The following is a 21,292-nucleotide window of genomic DNA, read 5'->3' as shown; positions in this document are numbered from 1 at the left end:
TAAGGAAAGAAATTTGGATGAGTCATGGAGTTTATACACATTCAGCTTTAGCCATTACTGCCAAACGGTTGTCCGAAGTAGTTTTACCGATTTAAATTCTCACGAACAGTATGTGAGAGTTCTGGTTGTTCCACATCCTTGCAGCATTTGGCATTTTCTGTCCTTTTCATTTAGTAATTCTGTTGGGTGTGTAGTGAATTCTCATTGTTTCCAATTAACACTCTCCTAATATGTAATGAAATTGGATTTCTTCATATGTTTGTTAGTGACATGGAAATCCTCATTGTGAAGGACATATTGAAACAGTGATTGCTTCATAAGGGAAACTGTAATTGGGTCTACATTCTAATGATTCTACATTTTAGTAAATACTCCTGGTGGTGATTTTTCATGCTAATATAGGGCAACCATTGCACTAGGCCGTATCCACCATCAGGAGATGGACAGTGTTTTAGTTACCATTGAATTTCTGGTGTCTAGCCCAGTCCCTTGTTTTAGATCATTGGCTTTGCCATATATATATATATATATATATATATATATATATATATATATATATGAACATTTAAAACTATAAATTTCCTTCTAAGTACTGCATCAGCACTACTTTGGCTATATCCTGATAGTTTTGGTATGTTGTGTTTTAGTTATCATTTAATATATTTTCTAATTTCCCTTGTGATTTCTTCCTTACTCCATCAGTTATTCAGAAATAAGCTGATTAAATTCCAACTATTTGGAGATTTTCTGGATATCTTATTGATTTTTTTAATTAAATGCACTTAAGGTATCAAAGCATATGATTTCAAATCCTTTTAAACTTACTGAGACTTGTTTTATGGCACACCATATCATCTGCATAGGGAGTGTTTCCCAGTGCACTTAAGAAAAATGTATACTCTTCAGTTGTGTGTAAAGTATAAATATCAGGTCAAGTTTTGATAGTGTTTATCAAAATGTCCATGTTTTTAATACTTTTTTCTGCCTGTTCTATCAACTACAAAGAAAATAATGTTAAAATAACCACCTATGATTGTGGATTTAATTTCTCCTTTCAGTCCTGTTAATTTTGGCTTTACATATTTTGAAGTTCTGTTAATAGGTGCATTTACGTTTAGGACTATTATATCTTCCTGATTCATTGATCTCTGGGCTGGTTAATCCAGTTGGGCTAATAGCAGTATCTTTAGTTCTTTTCTTCTTGAGCCAGTCAAATTCTCTGAAATGAAGTTTTCTACCATTGACCTGAGATTAGTAGCCTACCTGTCATCATTCTGAGATCCCAATGAGCAAAAAGATTGGGTTTTCAAAATTCAGTATGTGACTGATACACTCGCACTGAACTTGAAAGTTTTAATATGGATTTCTGCCCCATTCTGGTATATGTTTCCAAGGGACAGACCTCTTACCCTCTCAAATAAATCTCTGTCTCATCATTTCAAGGACATATCTTCAGTTTTCTGAAGAGGTAGGGAACGGAGAATGAGGAAGAAAATCTGAAGGCTCTTGTGACTTAAACAGCCTCTTGTTTTTAACCTCATCCTTATTTCCATTTTAAAGGTAACTGGTGCTGCAAATTCAGAATTGTGGGACAGGGTGGTGAAGAATAAATCAGGTAGCTTCTAAGTTTCCAAAATTTTATTGCAGAGCTAATAGTTGTATGTGAAGGAGTTAGTTGTCAAAACTATGCAAATTAAGGGGTGCCTGGGTGGCTCAGTTAGTTAAGCATCGGACTCTTGGCTTCAGCTCAGGTCATGATTTCATGTTTTGTGAGTTTCAGCTCCACATCAGGCTCTGCACTGACAGTGTGGAGTCTGCTTGAGATTCTCTCTCTCTTCCCCTTTCTCTCTCCCCCTCCACCAGTCACACTGTCTCTGTCTCTCTCAAAATAAATAAATAACCTTAAAAAATGTTTTAAAAACTATGCAAATTAAGAGACTATTGGTGTCTACAGCTGTGTTACTGCTGATGTTCTAACATTATAGATTCATTCTTCCTTTGAGTATTCATTTGTTTACTTAAATTAAAAAATGTTTCTTCTCATTTCCAAAGGATTTGAATCAACAAATTAATTTTGGGGGATTATCAATTTCCCTTTTGAATGCATATCACTCTGGGAAGTACAACACAGTGACATTTCCATCAGTCACTTACATCATATTGCAAAATAATTTAATCAGACCTTTCTGGCAAACCTCTGAGAAACTTGCCCATTAGGAATGGGAATGTGGACAGGTAAATACAAAAAGGAAGAGTGATTCTGCATTGGAGCACTGGAAGCTTGCAGGGTGGGCACCTAGAGCTTTGGGGGCCAAAGAAGTGTTAGAGTGAGGTCATGGGTAAAGGACAAGAAGTGACAGAACACAGAGTTCTATGACAAAGTGTATGTGGAGAGAGAAGAAATAACAATTCAAAGATAATAGATTTCTAGAACTTATCTGTTGTTGCTATTTTAATACTTAAACCCCTTTTCAAAAGCTATAAACAGAAGTCTTAGAGTTTACATGATAATTATGGACTTTATAAAATGGAATTTTTCCTTTGATTCCTTAAAATATAGTGCAGAATAATACTGCTTTCTTATATTGATCATGAGAAGTAATTTGTAAATTACCAATTTTTCTTCTAAGTTGAATTATTTCATATTAATTCATCTTGTAAATTTAGAAAAGTTTTATAAGTTACTTATTACTTTATTATTATTATTTTTTATTCTTAATGCCTTCTGTCAAGGAGCCAGTGTGTTTTAACAGTTATATTTACTACAACTAGTATTTAAGAAAAAGTAATTATTTTGTATTGCCTTAATTTTCTCCTAGGATATTCATGCTTTAGCTGGCTTTTCCTCTTATGTTCAAACAATACCAATCCAAACAAAAAATATAGCTAATTTTCTGATTTAAAACATTTCTATTTCAGAGGCCAGAGAGTCCATGTTTATAACACTTATTTTACGTATTTTATGTTAAATATAATAATGCAATGTTGTATATTATGATATGGGGGAGTATTTTTAGTGGTTGTTCTCTTACTGGTAAGGCTGCGTTCTGGGTTTATTCCCTAAGAACTTGTCAATATGGACATAGGACAGGATTCAGACTTTGGTGAGTTTATTTCACTTCATGGCTAAAGACATTCAAAAGTCCAGTTTGTAAAAAATAAAGCAAAATGCCTAATGAAAAGGAAAGTTGTAAATACTTATTGCTTATGGAAGGATTTTAGAGATGGCTTTGGAGAATGCAATTAAATTAGGGAATTGTGCTGCTCATAACACACTGGTGGTGTGAGTTCAGTTGAGCTGGAGGCAAAGCTCTAGCTCTAACAGGTTTTTCTGTTGTGACACTTGTTCCTATGGAAACTTACCTCTCCTGTACTCTTCTCTCTCTCTTTGTTTCACTTAAAAACAGGTTACAGAAGCATTGGCCAGGAGGAAACATGAAATATTCATATAGCCACTACTTGGAAGCTTTGACTAACATACAGGTGTATGTTCTCTCTTATAGTCAGTGTACATGAACCCACATGTCACCCATTATATATGCCTAACAACCTAGAACACAGGAACTGAAAGAATTTCTCCGACTTGGTAATGAGGCCACTTAATCATGATGCTCCAAGGTCTTGCAAGCCATGTGTGAAGTGGACAGAGCAGGGTTAACAGAGCTGAAGGAGGATGGTTGCTTACTGGGAACCTTTTAGTTTGGGGACAAAATGAGTATGTAGGCTCCTGCCCCGCTCCTGGTGTCTATTGATTAATAAAAATTTTAGAATACATTAAAAGCTCAGTTTAGAGATAGTAGTCATGACCTAGCTGGTCATGGATTTTGGGAGAGGCTCTTATTTTTTTCTCCAAGATATATCTAAAGTTTCTAAATAAACTATAGTGTTTCTTAAAAAATAATAAAAAAAAACAGAATTAGTAATTTGATTTACATTTATCTTAAAAGATAAAGTGAACTCATATTAGAACAAGGCTTCTAATCAAATGTATTATTGAAAAAAATCAGTATTTTTTTTTGCTGCTGATAAAGAGTTTTCCAGGCTAAATTCCCATGATGGAATTTTGGTGAATTTAACGCATTGTTCCACCTCCCTCCAAATCTGGATGCCTCCTCCAAGCTGAATGAGTGCACATTTTTGAGCCTGATAATTCTCCATGAAGGGGGGAAAATTCCAATTTCTTTTGTGTGGCTCACCATCAAAGATACCGCTGCAATCCAGGAACCCTGGATATTAAAATCAGGTCTGTCAAGAGCTAGTTAGTGAGCTTGACAAAGTCCTTGAACTTCTTGGAGTTTTTGCCTGTCATTTTTCAAATTGAAATAGTAATATCTAGTAAGTTGGGAGGATTTAATAAAATTATGTAGATAGATAGTTTTTTTCAATGCCAAGGCCCTGTAGTAAGCACTAGAAATACAATGGTGAGTAAAACACAGTTCCTGTCCACTTGGTGAGTATGGTCTATTGCAATGGTTTCCAAATGGTTTCCAAAATGTTAGTGAGAATAATCATCACCTGAGGTATTTACTAAAAGGTGTAATTGTTAAAGTATGGACCACATTTCATTTCTTATGAAATTATCATTGTTTTATATGAAATTATTTAAAGCCCTTTAACTCAAGCACATGTATTTTTAAAAAATTGATCAAGAGGAGCTTGACTACTTTTGGGGCGTCTGGGTGGCTCAGTCAGTTAAGCATCTGACTCTTGATTTTGGCTCAGGTCATGGTCTCAAGATCACAGGGTTTGGGAGATAAAGCCCCACGTCTGGCTCTGAGCTGACAGCACTGAACCTGCTTGGGATTCTCTCTCCCTTTCTCTCTGCCCCTCCCCCTCTCATTCTCTCTCTCTTTCTCTCTCTCTCTGTCTGTCTCTCTCTCAAATAAACACACATTTAAAAAAAGAGAAAAGTTTGACTACTTTCAAACAAAATTTCATCAGTAACAGTATATATTTTGGACACAGGTAAAAATTTAAATTTAAGACTGGAAGATTCAAGACATTTGGTAATATACACTGACTAATATAAGCAAAGCAAAAAAAAAAAAATGACAGGGGAGGAAGGATTAATTAGAGAGGCAAGAGAATAAAAGCACCCTTTAATAATATGTCTTATTTCAATAACTGCATTTGGATTGGAAAGTTAATTGGAAGGACACACTTTAAGATCTTAGCAGAGAGATCTCTACTACATTTTTGTTAGTATTTTTCTCTCTTGATCTGGAAGATGAATGATCAATGGTAAAAAGAAGTACTGAAAATCTACGGAAATATATTATAAAATGGTTGCCCACTGATCTTTGTACTCTCTCCATAGTTTTGCCTTTTCCAGAATGTCATATAATTGGAATTATACAGTGAAACCTTTCAGACTGACTTCTTTCACTTAGTAATATGCATTTAAGTTTATTCCATGTCTTTTCATGCTTGATAGCTTTTTTGTTTAATTGCAGGAAATTAATTTTTAGCACAAAGTTTTAATGTTTTCACCTCCTATGTTTATCATCTCCTGTGGTTACTTGAATACATCTATATAGATGCATATATGTGGTAGTATGGAGAACAAAAGAAAGGGACAGTAACAAGAACTTTTGACTTTTCTTCATCTTCCTCCTCATTAAATCCATGTGAAAGGAACAGCATCCTATTAAACTACCATGCCGAATAGTTCTTGATGGTGACAAGCAGAGAAGTCAGTGGTGGGCCACTGTGAGACTAGAAGAAGCAGATATCAGTACAACATGCTGAGAAGCAGCTGGTGGGTGGAAAACTCAAGATAGGATCTGAGTTAGCAACCTGCCCAGCTTTTCAGGAAGGGTAGGGATGTTGCTCAAGGTCACAGAATTGGTGAGTGATCCAGCCGGGATTGCACTCAAGTGCTCTGCATTTCTAAAATCTGTTTCTGGAAGATAGACATGTTGAATGTAATTGACAAATATTTGCCAACTGAATAAATAAAGGAATTATTTTGGTGTACCAATAATATTAGAGATGACTTTATTTGGAGTAATTAAGGTCACTAGACATTCTTAGAGGTCATGGATAATGCCATTGAGGTAGAGATGCAACTGTAGTGGGGTCAATGGTTTACTAAGATGGAAAAATACATCCGGGAATAGAAACCTGGAAATGTATTTTGAAAATGTTAAATTTGAGATAATTATAGATATTTAAGGATAGATATCAATCAAACAGGCAGTTGTGTATTTAGTTCTAGATTTCTAGAGAGGAGTGAAGAATAGAGATAAGGAAGTCATACAACATTTCCCAAGAATAGGAACCAATACATATATACTGCCATACAGTGTTTCAAATGATTTGCCTATATTTATTTATTCATCTCCATAACAACCTTAAACTATTATGCTTATTATACAGGCAAGAAAACTGGGGCACACAGTAGTTGGAGCTAGAATCTGAACACTTGTCAGCCTGATCCCAAAGACTCATTACTCCATAATTCTGGAAATAATTGTGATACCCTAAGTGGCGGATTAGGTGGGAATAAGAGACCAGTGGATATGCATGAAATAAAGAAATTACTAAAGTCCCTGGACTCTAATGTCTGATTTTGAATTTGAAAAATAATTTAGAATGCTGATTATAAAGTGGGCTTTCTTTCTTTTTCTTTCTTTCTTTCCTTTCTTTGTTTTCTTCCTTTCTTTCTTTCTTGCTTTCTTGCTTTCTTTCTAAATGATGGAAGAAGTAAGTGTTCCTTATTGGCACTTTCCTGCACTGAGATTTCTGTGGAGGTGGGAAACATTTGAACAAACAACTGTTGCAAAATCATATCTATTGTGAGGAGACAGTTTGTTTCAAAAGATCTGGCTTATACAATGTCAACATTTGAAAAAGATGCTTCAAATAAGAAAAAGGAGAAAAATATAAATAACATATATTTGGCTTCAGAGTCTTGGAGGCAATTTCTGAGAACTGTAAGATTTCGGGGCACAATCAAATGGACAACCATTTCTTTCTCTTCCAAATCCTCTCATACTTTCCTTCACATGATGAATTCTGTTATTTACTTATTTTCATAATTTTTCACTTATAGTAAATGGAACATACTGTACTCATTCAATGAACCTTATATTTATCAAGCACCTGTTGTGCTAAGAGCTGCTTATAAAAGCTTACAATTTAATGTGTAGTAAGTATTCAATGCCTCATCAGTCAAATTGATTAATAATACAAACTGTATGATTAATGAATACATTGCTCATGCATAACAAGCATTTATAAGTATAAATATTTCATTCATTCATTCATTCATTTCAAATGTTTACTGAGTGTCCAACCTATATGGTAGGTGATGTGCTAAAGATTAGGGAATAAAAAATGAGCAGGAGGTATTCTTCTCTGCCCTCAGCATCCTTACATCTACAACTTGTGTGATTTTGAGTAAAGTCTTTCTCGTGCATTCTACATTTCTCATGTGTGAAACATAGTAACCACAGTTATTATACCTAGAAGGATGAGTGATATGTCAAGTCCCTTCCAGCCCTAAATTAGAATAAAGGAAAAATTGAAAATAAAGGAATATTGACATTTAGCCTTGAAGGACAAAGGGGATTTTATCTATCTGTCTATCTATCTATCTATCTATCTATCTATCTATCTATCTATCTATCTATTATATGAAATTTATTGTCAAATTAGTTTCCATACAACACCCAGTGCTCATCCCAAAAGGTGCCCTCCTCAATACTCATCACCTACCCTCCCCTCCCTCCCACCCCCCATCAACCCTCAGTTTGTTCTCAGTTTTTAACAGTCTCTTATGCTTTGGCTCTCTTCCACTCTAACCTCTTTTTTTTTTTCTTTCTTTTTTCCTTCCCCTCCCCCATGGGTTTCTGTTAAGTTTCTCAGGATGCACATAAGAGTGAAAACATATGGTATCTGTCTTTCTCTGTATGGCTTATTTCACTTAGCATCACACTCTCCAGTTCCATCCACGTTGCTACAAAGGGCCATGTTTCATTCTTTCTCACTGCCACGTTGTACTCCATTGTGTATATAAACCACAATTTCTTTATCCATTCATCAGTTGATGGACATTTAGGCTTTTTCCACAATTTGGCTATTGTTGAAAGTGCTGCTATAAACATTGGGGTACAAGTGCCCCTATGCATCAGTACTCCTGTATCCCTTGGGTAAATTCCTAGCAGTGCTACTGCTGGGTCATAGGGTAGGTCTATTTTTAATTTTTTGAGGAACCTCCACACTGTTTTCCAGAGTGGCTGCACAAATTTGCATTCCCACCAAAAGTGCAAGAGGGTTCCCGTTTCTCTACATCCTCTCCAGCATCTATAGTCTCCTGATTTGTTCATTTTGGCCACTCTGACTGGCGTGAGGTGATATCTGAGTGTGGTTTTGATTTGTATTTCCCTGATGAGGAGCGATGTTGAGCATCTTTTCATGTGCCTGTTGGCCATCTGGATGTCTTCTGTAGAGAAGTGTCTATTCATGTTTTCTGCCCATTTCTTCACTGGATTATTTGTTTTTTGGGTGTGGAGTTTGGTGAGCTCTTTATAGATTTTGGATACTAGCCCTGACGAAGGGGACTTTAAAACGGGGCACAAAGACTTTCCAGAGAGTTAAAAATAAACCACACACACACACACACACACACACACACACACTCACACTCAGGTGCCCACCCCTCCACCCCCACCCCCCCCCCCCACACACACACAAATGAGGAAGCCAGGCCTCATGCAGCAGATAGGTTTGTATGGAGAAGCAGTGATATATAAGGCTCTATAGGTCCTATTGTGAAGGGTCTTGAAGCTGGTATGACAGAACTGATCCTTAGCCCCCAGGAGCCATTCTCATCCTTTTTCGTCTAATTAGAGAAGACACAAATTTTTAGCTGGGCCGGGGCCTCTCAGCTAGAGACTATATCCCCCGCCTCTCCTCCCGCCAAGGAGATCTAATTTGCACCATTTGGTTAGATTACACATGACATATGAAACTTCTATGTCTTCTTCTCAAAGCTGCTTATCTTTTAATTCCTCCATCCCACCCCACCCCTGCTGGGAATTATGGCAAATGGAGACACTATGGAAGTTGTGTGTTACAGATGGCAAAACCATGTCTCCATATATGGGCTACTCAACTCTGTATTGTCTTGTGAGGTGGAATGGTACAGTGTGCAAGCTTTTGGTAGTGGCTTTTTCACTCAGCATAATTCCCTGGAGATTTATTCAAGTAGTGTGCTGTCAATAGTTCGTTTAGTTTTATTGCTGAGTAGTAGTCCATGATTTGTTTAACCATTTACCCATGGTAAAACATCAGAGTTGTTTCCAGTTTTGGGCTATTAGTAATAAAATGAAGATGAATATGTAGGTACCATTTTGTGTGTGCATGTGGACATAAGTTTTCATTTCTGTGGGAAAATGCCCAAGAGTGTAGTTCCTGGGTCGTATAAATGTATACAAAAAAAGTTTTGTTTTTTTTTAAAAGAAATTGACAAATTGTTTCCAGAGTGGTTATACCATTTTACATTTGCACTACCAATGGATAAGTGATCCAATTCTTCCACATTCTCGCCAGCATTTGGTATTCTTACCATTTTTTATTTTAGTCATTCTTATATGTGTATAGTAATATCTCATTGCAGTTTTAATTTCTATTTCCTAAATGACTAATGATGTTGATCACCTATTCATTACTTATTTGTTATCTCTATATCCACTGTGGTAAAATGTCTCTTCATATCTTTTTTGTTAAAGTTTATTTATTTATCTTTGAGAGAGAATGAGAGAGTGGTGGAGGGGCAAAGAGAGAGGGAGAGAGAGAATCCTAAGCAGGCTGCATGCTGTAAGCACAAAGCCTCACATGGGGCTCAAATTCACGAACTGTGAGATCATGACCTGAGCCTAAATCAAGAGTTTGACGCTTAACCGACAGCCACTCAGGAGCCCCTCTCTTCGTACCTTTGTTCATTTTTTTTTATCTTATGGTTTTACTCTTTTGGTCTTTAATATTTACTGTTGTTATTTTACTGTTGTTTAATTTTTACTGTGTTTATTATTATTTGTTGAGTTCTGAGGATTTATTATATATCCTAGATTTGACTCTAAAAACATGGCCCATAAAGGGAGAGGATACATTGGACCTCATTAAAATGTGAAACATTTGGTCCTTGAAAGATCCTATTAAGAGGATGAAAAGATAAACTATAGGCTGAAAGAGATATTTGCAAGCCACATACCTAACCAAGGACTGGTAGCCTGGTCCTAGTCCTAGGTCCTGAAGATTTTCTCCTATATTTTTTGCTAAAAGTTTTACAGTTTTACATTTACACTTAAGTCTTTGACCCATTTTGAGTTAATTTTTTAAAAGACTTTTTATACTTCCAGAAGTATCTGTGGAAATATCTGCCATTATTAACTTTAGATGCAGATTGGGAAAGATTGAGCTGAGAGTGGAGTGAATTAGATTTTCCTACTACTCAAAGATGGAGCATCTTTTCTCAGAGGGGCATCTCAAGCTAGAAGGTATAAACCACAACATGGAGGGAAGGGGGGAGAGAGAGTTCCTAGTACAGAAAATAAATATCTAGCTTTCTTCCTAAAAGGCAGTACCTGGGTGCAAAATGTCCTGAAGTGATTAAGGGAAAAAGGAGATTTTATGGGAATACAATTCTCATACTTTGTCTTTTTCAAATTCATTTCCCATTTGTCAATTGTACTATTTTGTAAAGCTAACATTAAAGTTTAGATAGGGTTTTCTCAAAGTCAATGGCTGAGAATCTTAAGGTAGGGGGAGTAAAGGAGATAAAATGGGCATTCAACAAATTCGTTAAATGGAATTTTACTCAGTTCTCCCTCATTATCATGGACTACAGCACACAATCACACACAATTAAGAGCTTTCATTGACTAACAACTGTATGGACAGTGAAATAAAAGTCATTTCTAGATCAAGGGACTTATTTAGATATTCTTTTGCAATTAGAAAGCATGGTCACTGGGGATTTCCTGTAACTGGATCTTATCTGAAATATCATACTGTTACTGAAAACTATATTTTCTTCCAACTGGAGCATTTGATCTGAGAACATTTTAGAAGCTTTTTACAGATTAAAGTCAGGAGACACATTTAATAAACAGAGGAAATGAAATGTACAGTCAGAAATAGACTATTATCCATTTTCCAGGTTATATTTTCCTTTTAGAGTAAACCATTTTAATTCCTTTTCATTTCCTTATAATTAAATTACTATCTGAACCATGCATGTATTTTTTATATTTCCTTTGAACTGTAACATGGAATGACCCATAGATATCAAGTAAGTATCTGTAAAAGACAGAAATGATATACCCCCTATTGATAGCTTCTTATGTATATAATCCAGAATGCACTCACCTGATACCTGATGAGAAAGGTACTAGGATCAGGGGTACAAATCACCTATTTTGACATATTATATATTGTTAACATATTATGAAATGTTGATGTAGACTCTTAGCAACCCCATTGTATTGCTTATTTTAGCTTTATGATTAAAGATGACAATTCTCATTAGTTAGTCATGTTAAACCAGCAAGTTATTTCCTATTCTTTTGTCATTAGTTTTTGCTCTAGATAAAATACTTAATAATAATCCATAGAAATTTAGAAAAGACTTTAGGATATCTTTTAGAAGGGATAATAGAGCTGAACATCCCCATATTAGAGGTAAAAAATCAAGACCTAGAGAATATTAACATTGCATTTCAACTATTATAAGATGCACATTGTAATTCATATGATCATCTCTAAAATCAGTGTGTTTTCTATAATGAATAGTGTCTTACCATGGTTGTTTGCCAGGTGGAAATCATGATGTAGTTGCTTGTTTATGCATGAACTTGTAGGCATTACTGAACAACTGTAACTTCACTTCAGTAAGTGGGCCACTTCAAGATCATTTGACTAAAGCATGAGTCCTATTGTGGCCTAAAAACTTTTGTTAATACCTTCTAGTGAAACATATAAAGTATCAGCAGTAAAACTCATAAAACAGATGCTAATAGCTTGGAAAAACAATCCTGGAATTAATAGTAGAGCATTCTTCTAGAGAAAATCTGGCACGGGAGGTAATAATATGGAAGAAAAGAGGCACATCAACTACTCTTAGTCAAAAATTGATTCCGAGCAATTGGCCCTGACGTATTTTTGTTTTCATGCTTTATAACATTGATATGTAAAATATCTATGCCTAAGTAAATCTAAAAGAGCTCCTTTAATAAGCATAAAATAAAAATTCCAAATGATGAGGGAAAATTATGGCATAGTTTGACCAACTTTTGTTAGTCAACTCTCTTTCTTCTAAACAGTTATGAATATAATCAGTTCTGATTCATTCTTATTTCTTCAGATGTTTTCCTATAAGCCAAGTTATTATCCATTCATACTCTGAAGTAAAAAATCAAAATGTTCCAATTTTGATGAAGAAATCTAATCTTTATTTCTATGATGTTAGCACAATATACTCACACAATAGCTTTAATCTGTACTTAACAAAATACATTATAGCACTTTACAAACTTTATCAGTTTGGAAAACATTGCATAACATTTTATTAAACACAATACTTTATATATATTATATATATTTTCATAATTTTATTTACTTTAAAAAGATAATTACTCTCTTTATTCAATACTTGGTTTTATCAGTAAAGCACAGCCTAACAAAGGAAGAAGTGCTCTCATTAGCAAATCAGATAAATAGAACACTAAGAAGAGATACCACCTGTTAGTCTCATTTATTTTAAATTAAGGTACCAGTGGAATGTAAACAAATATTTTTGTAATTTTTTTTTACAAAAGATGTATTATCAAATATACATGCAGAGGTCTGAGTTCTAGCGACTATCATTATATTTCCTTAACAATGTGGTACAATTTGTTCAGTCATTAAAAACTGTAGCCTTTGGCACTTTGAGTAGAAAAAGAATATATCAATATTTATGTAAAGAAAAAAAAACCTTCAATGACTAGAGAAGTACTTTAAAATCTTTTGTTAAGAAATAGGAAAGATTAGGAAATATCATACTGCACCTGAAATGCTGCAGCTTTATTATTTTTTCTTCAGAGTACTAAAACCAGTCCACCTTCCTCTCTATGAAATGGCAAAAGCCAGTAGGAGTGCCATGATGGTGGCGGTGGTGAGAAGTGGGGAAGGCAACATTTTACTCCCACTCCCCTCTCTGAGAAGGAAATTGCCAGAAGGGATATAGTTGAATCATATTTTATTGCCAGAGTTTTCAATTCTGCTGGTTTCAGCTAAATCCCTAATGCTCTTAGGAGGTTGGTTAACTCTAGAAAGCTTTGCCCTTTTCCTGTAGAAGTTGATAATGATGTGATAGTCTTTATCTCTTAACAACCCCTTCCTTCTGTTCTCACTGAAAACAGATCAGATCAACCAGCTTTGTTGTTACCTTTTATCCCTTGGCAATCATCAAGTGTATATTAGAATTCTTAAGAAATGGTGTAAAAAAGGTTTGATACTAAATTCCAAGAACCAAATATTTCTCCACAGTTAAATTTTTAAGTTGGAAAACACCTCCAAATGTTTTGGTTTTATCTTCTTATTGATAATATTTGTTTCCTTTGATTTAGGCTGAAGGCTTTATTCAGGATAGGTAGCAAAATTGTTGTTTGCATATTAAGCACAAAAACTGTGTCTATTTAGATATTTTGAAGAAATACATTCTTAATTTATATTGTGAGATACTTTCACTTATCAATTTGCATTTTTTTCCCCAGATTCTTCCTGTTGATGTCCAATTGACAAAAATATCTTAGGGAAGAAGGTAAAACCTAACTACTGTTGCTCTGATTTACTGGTTATTAGAATACAAAAAATTACTAATCGGGAACAAAACAGAGTTTTTGGATTACTGATTAAGATAGCAACCTAAGCCAGCTGGTTGGAGATGTCTAAGGGTAGACTCAACCAACATTGCTGGCAATGTAACCCACAATGTCAAGTGTTGGTTCAGATTTCTTGTTTATAAATTCACAGCAGTATATTTTGCTCAAGGAATGTCAACTGTTATTCTTGCTTTAAAAATAGAAAAACATATCTATGACATCAAAAAAATAATTAATAAATAAGGGAGGAGCCATAAAATGCAAAATATGATCACAACAATTTTGAAAAACTCTAAAACAATGTATTTTTTAAGTTATGCAAATTTACTCACTAAAAAACAGAATCATTAGTAGTACCTACACTTAAATAAAAAGTAAGCAGCAAGAAAAAAAAACTATGTAGAAAAGTACTAGTTATTCCCTTTCACTGAAAATATTCCTACACATTTTTTGTTGTTGAAGAAAGCATAATTTTGAGGAAATGCACAAAACTTTTTCATTTTTTGACTGTGACAGAGCCACTACAGAGAAGCTGCGGGGTGTCCTATTCTAACACAAAGCAGCCAGCATCTTCTTAATACAGTAGCATTTCTTTGACAAGGAATTGCACGCCACTATTTCACAGCTAAATAGAATTTGAGAGTTTACATGGTATGTGTACTATAATAATCAGCACCACCCTTACTGGGCTGTAGGCGCAGATTCTGCAAAATGAATATATAATACTGCATGGCCTCTGCTGTAGGGAACCGTGTTCTGGATTCCCACAGCTAATTATAAAGAAAAATCCCTAAAGTTGGCACATTCAGGAAGTAAAATAGTATACACTGAAGGAAACCACTTTCTTCTGATACTGCCTTCTGCAAACCTTTTGAGTTTGAAGATAGGTCTTAAGATTCTTCACCTTATCATATTAATTAGGTTCTTGCATTGTGCTTTTCCCTCCCCTTGATGTGAAATCTACAAGCTTTGCATGTAGTAGTTCTCAAGAGTCATTGAGCTCCGGGCTGATGGTAAGATGACCCAGTTTGATGAGAAGGCTTCCCAATCCACTGAAAACAGAGCACAGAGGGAGAATCAAGACATGGTCTTCTGGGGGGTTCGCTCAAGGGATTGAATCCCATCACTCAATCCTTATAAGCCCGTGTTGGGGAGGTTCCCTTGTAGAAGATATTTCTAGTGTTTTCCGGGCTGTTACTTCTTTCAGGGATTAAGATGATGTTGCCCTTTCTCCGCAGGGTAGAGTCGCGGGAAGAAGAAACAGACAGCGTCTCTGAACCAATTTCGCTGCCCTCTACTGGGGTGACACGGATAGTGGTGATTCCATGGTGGTGATGCTCATTGTTATCTATGTTGCTTCTCTTGCGATCTCCAGAGCCAAAACTGTCTTTCAGGGACTCACAGCTTTCTGAGTCCCTGTTGAGATCGTTGAGCTCGTAAGTTTGGCGAAGGCTGCCCTTTTCAGGGGCTTTCCATTTCCAGGAGCCGCTACCTTCGCCTTCGGTAGATGGGATCTGTATGATGGGCCTGTTGTTCTCCGGGTGAGCCTCAACTCTTACGATCCCACTGGGTTCGTGGTCTGTCAAGGTTTTGTAGCGGATGGAGCCAGTGCAGGAGACAGTGCTGCCTTCGGTGTTCTTGGGGCTGCTTTGCAGGACACCCTGCTGCTTGGACATTGCTATTACTTGCATTATTCGGGGCTGGCTGTTGCTTCTATTACAGGCCACGGTCTTCTCTGCAGCTTTCAACCACTTGGCCCGAGCAGAGCTGCTTTTGGGAGAGGTGCTTATGTTTTCCTGCGTCTCCTCGGGGATGTGCACTAACTGCGAGGACCCAGGGCGGGACTGGATGGACACTCTTGGTCCTCCAGGCATGCTATTGTTACATCCGGGGACAGTGCCAGGCTGGATCTTGAGGTACTGATTGCTGGGAGGATGGTGGTCTCCATTCACCCCTACTCTGGAGGGCTCTGAGCTTGACCTCATTTCTATGGATCTGGGTGGTGACTGTCCAGGCTCAGTCTCTATAACTTGCAGGGACAACTTACGGCTTTCATTCTTATTCTTCCACTGGGTGAGAAGCTGCTTTGATCGAGCAGAATCCATAGAGGCATGAATGGTGGCATTTCGTCTGACAGGGTCTTCTACGGATGGGGTGTTGGCTCTAGGTAGGGTATTGCTAAAGGTAACCATGTTCTCCTTCCCCATGGGACTCCGTGGAGTGATGATTTCTACATCAGCGTTTGCCCTTTTGAGGTTTGTCAGTGAGCTGGCATCTCTGTGATTTCGGTTGAGGATGCCTTCTGTGTGAGCAATTCCATCACTGCTGCTGCCATTTTTAGCAGATAATACTCTGCTGGGGTCTTGGTTGAGGTCTGTCAGAGACCTGAGGGCTTCTCTGTGCTGAAACATACTCTCTTCACTAGGCAGAAAATTTCCCACAGCATACAGGCCCTGGTATTGGAAAGAAACAAGAACATCATGCACTAGAAGACATGGTTACTAAGAGTTTGTCTTAGAGGACCCACTGATGCATATAAATAAGGTATATGCTGTCTATACACCACTGACTAATACAAATAACAAAAAACCAAAAGTACAATTACTCAGGAAGTAGTTTGTAAGTTATATCATAAATCGCTGAACTAACTGTTCAGAAATAAGGAGCCCGTTATTTTTTATTAGTTGGATTTCCTCTCCTTTCTCCATCCCACTGGATGTTTTTGTGAATCTTATCTATCCTCTGTATGTTTTGAGAGAAAACAAAAAGACAGACAATGAGAGAAATAAGACATTCTTCTGCTTTTCAAAGCATTTCATTTTTCTGGATTTAGGAACCTCTTGTTGAGCGACACCTTGGATAGCTTAACTGATCTATTTTACCTTCCTTTTTAATCACACCTTATGATGGAAAGCAGGAGAGGTGTGAAAAATATGAAACACCAAATCATTCATAAAACATGTCATCAGGTTTTGCAGTGAGGTCAGATACAAATGTTGTTATGACTCAGATCGAGCACAGCCCTGTGTGTTCAGTATTGTGCAGAATTCTCAGAAGACAGGGCAGAAATTGTCACTAGTTTGGGGCACCCACATTCTTTTTTTTAACTTGGTCTCAAGTTTGGAAGTGTATATTTGGTCAATTTAGTGCTAGGACACTAAATTTGAGCTAAATTTTATTTAATCTTGCTTTCATACTTAACCTACCAATTTTTTGTTATTTTAGATTTAGGGGATACAAATTTGGATAAAGTAAAAATTCAGATTCAGAATTTTTACTTTTTACATGTAGAAGACCAAATCCCTGATGGATTTTCAATTTCTAAGATGCTTAGTTTGGAGATATGAGCAAGGAACAGATACCTATTTGGGTATTAATTTCCATGAATGGTAGCCACTGTCTACCATTTCAAATCAAGCCAAAAGAATCCCATGGAATCAACATTTTATAGAATGCTTAACAATTTAAAACAGCATTGGCTTAGAATTGATGAATATGCAACCTCAGGGCATAGAATGCAAACAGAAATTAAATAAAGTCAAGCTTCTGCCTATCCAACCACTTTAATTCCCGGTTGAAATTTTCTTCTAAATAATATCTATCTATGCTCTCGCTGCCAGATTTCCCAGGATGAGCAGGCCTACCTAATGTTGTATTAATAATTGTAATAACTGTTGTCAGTTTAGGAAAATCATCCACTAGACTGCAAATAACCTCTGCCCATATTGTTCAACATTCAGTGCCTAGCATTGTGCTTAATAAATATAGTTGCTTCATCCTTGTTATACCATGAAGTAAGTAGCTATTATTCTCATTTCATAGGTGAAGAAACAAGCTTCTTAGAGACTATGTAACTTGGCCAAATGTCAAGGATGTTGGAGATTCAAGCCCAAATTCTTCAGACTATGGAGCCCATGCTAATTCCAGGACACCATGAAATCACACATGTGTGAAGGCAATTCTTGAACTACGGGGATGCAGTTCTCAGTCTTCTTATTCTGTAACACACATCACCAATCAACATTCGCATGAGAAACCCAAGCTTATGCCCAATTCCTGGAATACTATCTTTACCTGGATCATATTCTCTGCCACAGAAGAAAGCATGTGAGTAAGCATGAGATTTGAAGTAACAATCCTGACCATGCTAGTTTATAAAAATGAAAATTAATCACTGCTTGCCTCAGCACTTTTACTATTTTTTTGTAATCATTTTCTTGTAACACCTTCCACAGTGCACCAAGATCACATGATTGAACTGCTGCTATAGATGATTTTCATTTCTTTACCAGCCTCTCTCAGTTTCCTTGGTTATTGCCTCTTCCTCTCTGTGCTGCTTGCATGTTGGTGTCTCTTGGCTTTTATTCTTATTACCTAACAATTTTAAATACCCCTATAACTATAATGGTGCTTCCTCCAATAATATCCATGACTTCCAAGTCTATTTCTCCACTATCAATTGCTCTTTTGAGCTCCAGACCCAACTCTTCAACTGCCTGTGGATCCTTAAATTGAGCTGCTTTGACCAACCTGCTCCCTCCATTGTTTAACTGGTCTGCTAGACCAGAAGTCACCATCTGCCCAGTCTTCCAAGCTGGAAACTGGCCATTATCTCTCATACTTCCTGTTCCCTCACCTTCCATTTATACTTGCTTTTTCATGCGTCCATCTTTTTGCCTGTGTAGTTTCTTCTGCTTGAAAGTCCTTCCTCCTTTTCTTACCCTAAGAAAAAAATTTCTTATTTCTTAAAAACCACATCATGTCTCTGAAGGCTTCCCTAACTTCCTTCTTCAGTCTGCTATTCCAAAGCATTTTGTTCACACCCTATTATATCATTTAACATATTGTAACCATCTGTATTTTTATTAGTCTTTACACTGAAGACTTCTTAAGACTATATATTCTCACTGTTCTGATGCTCAGTATAGTACCTAGCACAGATCATATACTGAATAAATGTAAAATGAATGAGTGAAAGAATTAATGCATGAAATGGATAATCTCAGCTTCCTTATGCTGAGAATATTTCCTTTGAAAGAAGATTAGGCTTGAAAATAGAATACTGCTAAAAAATCCAGTATTAGTTGGTGCCTATATATCCAGATGCTACATTTGTGTTGTTGGGCAAATTATATAAACTTCTACTAAACCTTCACTGTCATGAACCTTACTTTCACTAATATTTACTTTCCTCATCTATAAAATTATACTAGCAAAAGTAATCCTTGATTCTTTTCGGGGTGTGTGTGGATGAGGATAAAATGCAATAATCCTAAAAGTGGAGTTTCTAGTCCATGGGAAAAGTTAAAAAAATGATTTTGCTGAAAGTAGGATGTGTGTTTTGGCTTAGAATGGAGAGGCACCCAAACATTTTCTCACGAATATAAACTATATTGCAAGTAAATTATTACAGTACAAAATGTTCAGTGCAAGTTTTCCATTTAAACTGTGGTTAATCAAGTAAGAATAATAAATTATTTACCAAGTACAGAGCAATTCCTCCTCCTATTAAAAAGCCACAATAGACATCAACTGGGTGGTTCTTATACTGAGTTATCCGTGTTAGCCCACAGATGATCCCACAGATGATAAACGTGAAGACCAAGAGAGGTTTCAGAAGCTTAGAGGAATCCGTTAATGTGGAATTGAAGTACATCTTAAAAAATGAAAGAGATGTGTTAAGTATGTTAGAAAGGTCATTTTACTATTAAATTGTAATCAAATAAAAACTTAAACTCAAAGCCTAACTGGTACACTTAACATCAATTTTACTGTTCCATTTGCCCTGTAATGGTTACGTTCTATACCTGAAAAAAAGGAAATACATAGCAAATTCATCTAGTAAAAAACAGACTTACATGAAACTTTGAAAAATAAATTGAAGCCATAAAATTAGCCAGATAATTGTTTAGTTTCCACGTTACTTGTCACATAATTTCAGTCTACTTTTCTCACATAAGACCTGATGGATTATTGTATTAATCAGATATGATGATGATTCATTGCATATCATTTATCAAATTTACACTGACTTTGAACTGTTACATAAATGCTGAAAGTAAAGCGTGTGTGTGTGTGTGTGTGTGTGTGTGTGTGTGTGTTGTGCTTAACACAGTTCTTTCAGTTTCAGATTTATAACATTCATGTAGCTCACGGTACCCTGCCATGAGGTACAATATTACATTGAAGGAATACTGGGATGAATAAATATTATGACTGTGTAGAAAAGTTCTTTTACTGTAATATTGTTTCCAGTATCACCCAGTTTCTGCTCTCGATGCAATTGTGTTGCAGGACTGCTGTACTAAAGTTTACTGTTCTTTTATTACATGGCTATATAATCTAATTAGTCACTTGGACACCGCACTCATTTCTCTAATTTTCTCTAGGACACAGATTGATGAAAAAGAGCCAGTGACTTACCGAAACGTACACAGCAGCAAAGGCAGCGAGGGTCGCATGTTGAGAAGGGAATGATTTTCTGCCAAAGGAAGACAGTCAAATTATGTCTTCTATCTCAGATCCATTGCTAACAATCATCTTGAGAACACTGGGTGGTTAAAACATTCAACTTAAAAGCCTCAAGGCAATAAGTGATAACTTTAAATTCTGTTTAGTTTTCTGGAGAAAGATCTGAGTGATAAACACTGCTAATCACCATTAGAATGAAAGAATAGTAGTAATACACTTTTCAATATCAAGTGCCAGCTTTGGAGATGATCACTTTGTTACACCACTGAAATGATGGTCGAGAGTTGAAATGGATTGGAAAACATTATATTTGTTCTTTGGTATTAGAATTATGTCAGTTTAAAGTAAAGGTCCATAAAACCTAGGACTTTAAAGCTTTTAAACTTTTTCTATGCTCCTAAATATATGGTTTAATTTACATAAAACTTTAAAAGGTAAAATTATTTTCTCACAGCAGTGAATCTAAGTGTATTTTTTTATACTCTAGAAAACACAAGAAGTCCAATCTTAACAAAACGTTTCCCTGCATTTTGCCTTTAAAATAATTATCATCTCAAGAATTGCTGAGAATCTAGTTAAAGAAGCAAGGTGAGAGAGGAGGAACACAGGATATGAGAGACACTGAAAAGGACAGGTGAAGAAAAAAATAGAGATTTATTTTAATGGATAAAAAAAATTAAAGATAAAATTCAGTTATATTAAAATCCTCCTAATTATTTGGTACCCAATAAAAAGGATTACCATTTAATACAGACAAGATATGTAAAAAAGGATTGAGAAAGAATAGAAGAAGACACAGGTCTTAAAAGCAGCTTCAAAATTATTGAATGGGCCATGAGAACTTGAATGTATATAATTACATAATATCAGGCTGTGTTCTTCAAGAGTACTTACTAGCTTATTTTTGACTCTTAAATTGATCTTAGGAACTCACTAAATGACATGAAATTCTT

General features: G+C 35.9%; 1 protein-coding gene and 1 long non-coding RNA gene across 6 annotated transcripts in view; one reads left to right on the top strand and one right to left on the bottom strand.

The window, feature by feature from the left end:
* The window catches only part of LOC147578196 (uncharacterized), a 270,306-nt gene that overhangs the window by 204,485 nt on the left and 44,529 nt on the right, over nt 1–21,292 (top strand). For 3 of the 4 annotated variants that reach the window (XR_015254915.1, XR_015254916.1, XR_015254917.1), the window contains exons 4-5: nt 13,761–13,807; nt 17,691–17,975. This is a non-coding gene — a long non-coding RNA (uncharacterized LOC147578196). Of the gene's footprint in view, nt 1–13,760; nt 13,808–16,274; nt 16,413–17,690; nt 17,976–21,292 lie in introns of those variants that run through there. The other variant, XR_015254918.1, reaches the window with a different exon arrangement.
* Nucleotides 12,433–21,292, bottom strand: part of PLPPR4 (phospholipid phosphatase related 4) — a 42,236-nt gene continuing 33,376 nt past the window's right edge. For both annotated transcript variants that reach the window (XM_025935017.2, XM_086717653.1), the window contains 3 exons: nt 20,292–20,349; nt 19,351–19,524; nt 12,433–16,321 (listed from right to left, as the gene is read on the bottom strand). In XM_025935017.2, the coding sequence (XP_025790802.1) occupies nt 14,996–16,321; nt 19,351–19,524; nt 20,292–20,349 (1,558 nt within the window). In that variant the 3' untranslated portion in view covers nt 12,433–14,995. The remainder of the gene's footprint in view (nt 16,322–19,350; nt 19,525–20,291; nt 20,350–21,292) is intronic.

The sequence above is a fragment of the Puma concolor genome, chromosome C1, assembly GCF_028749965.1.
Source record: "Puma concolor isolate L17-30 chromosome C1, mPumCon1.1.hap2, whole genome shotgun sequence".
NCBI classification, from domain to species: domain Eukaryota; kingdom Metazoa; phylum Chordata; class Mammalia; order Carnivora; family Felidae; genus Puma; species Puma concolor.
This window is presented reverse-complemented; position numbering and strand designations above follow the sequence as displayed.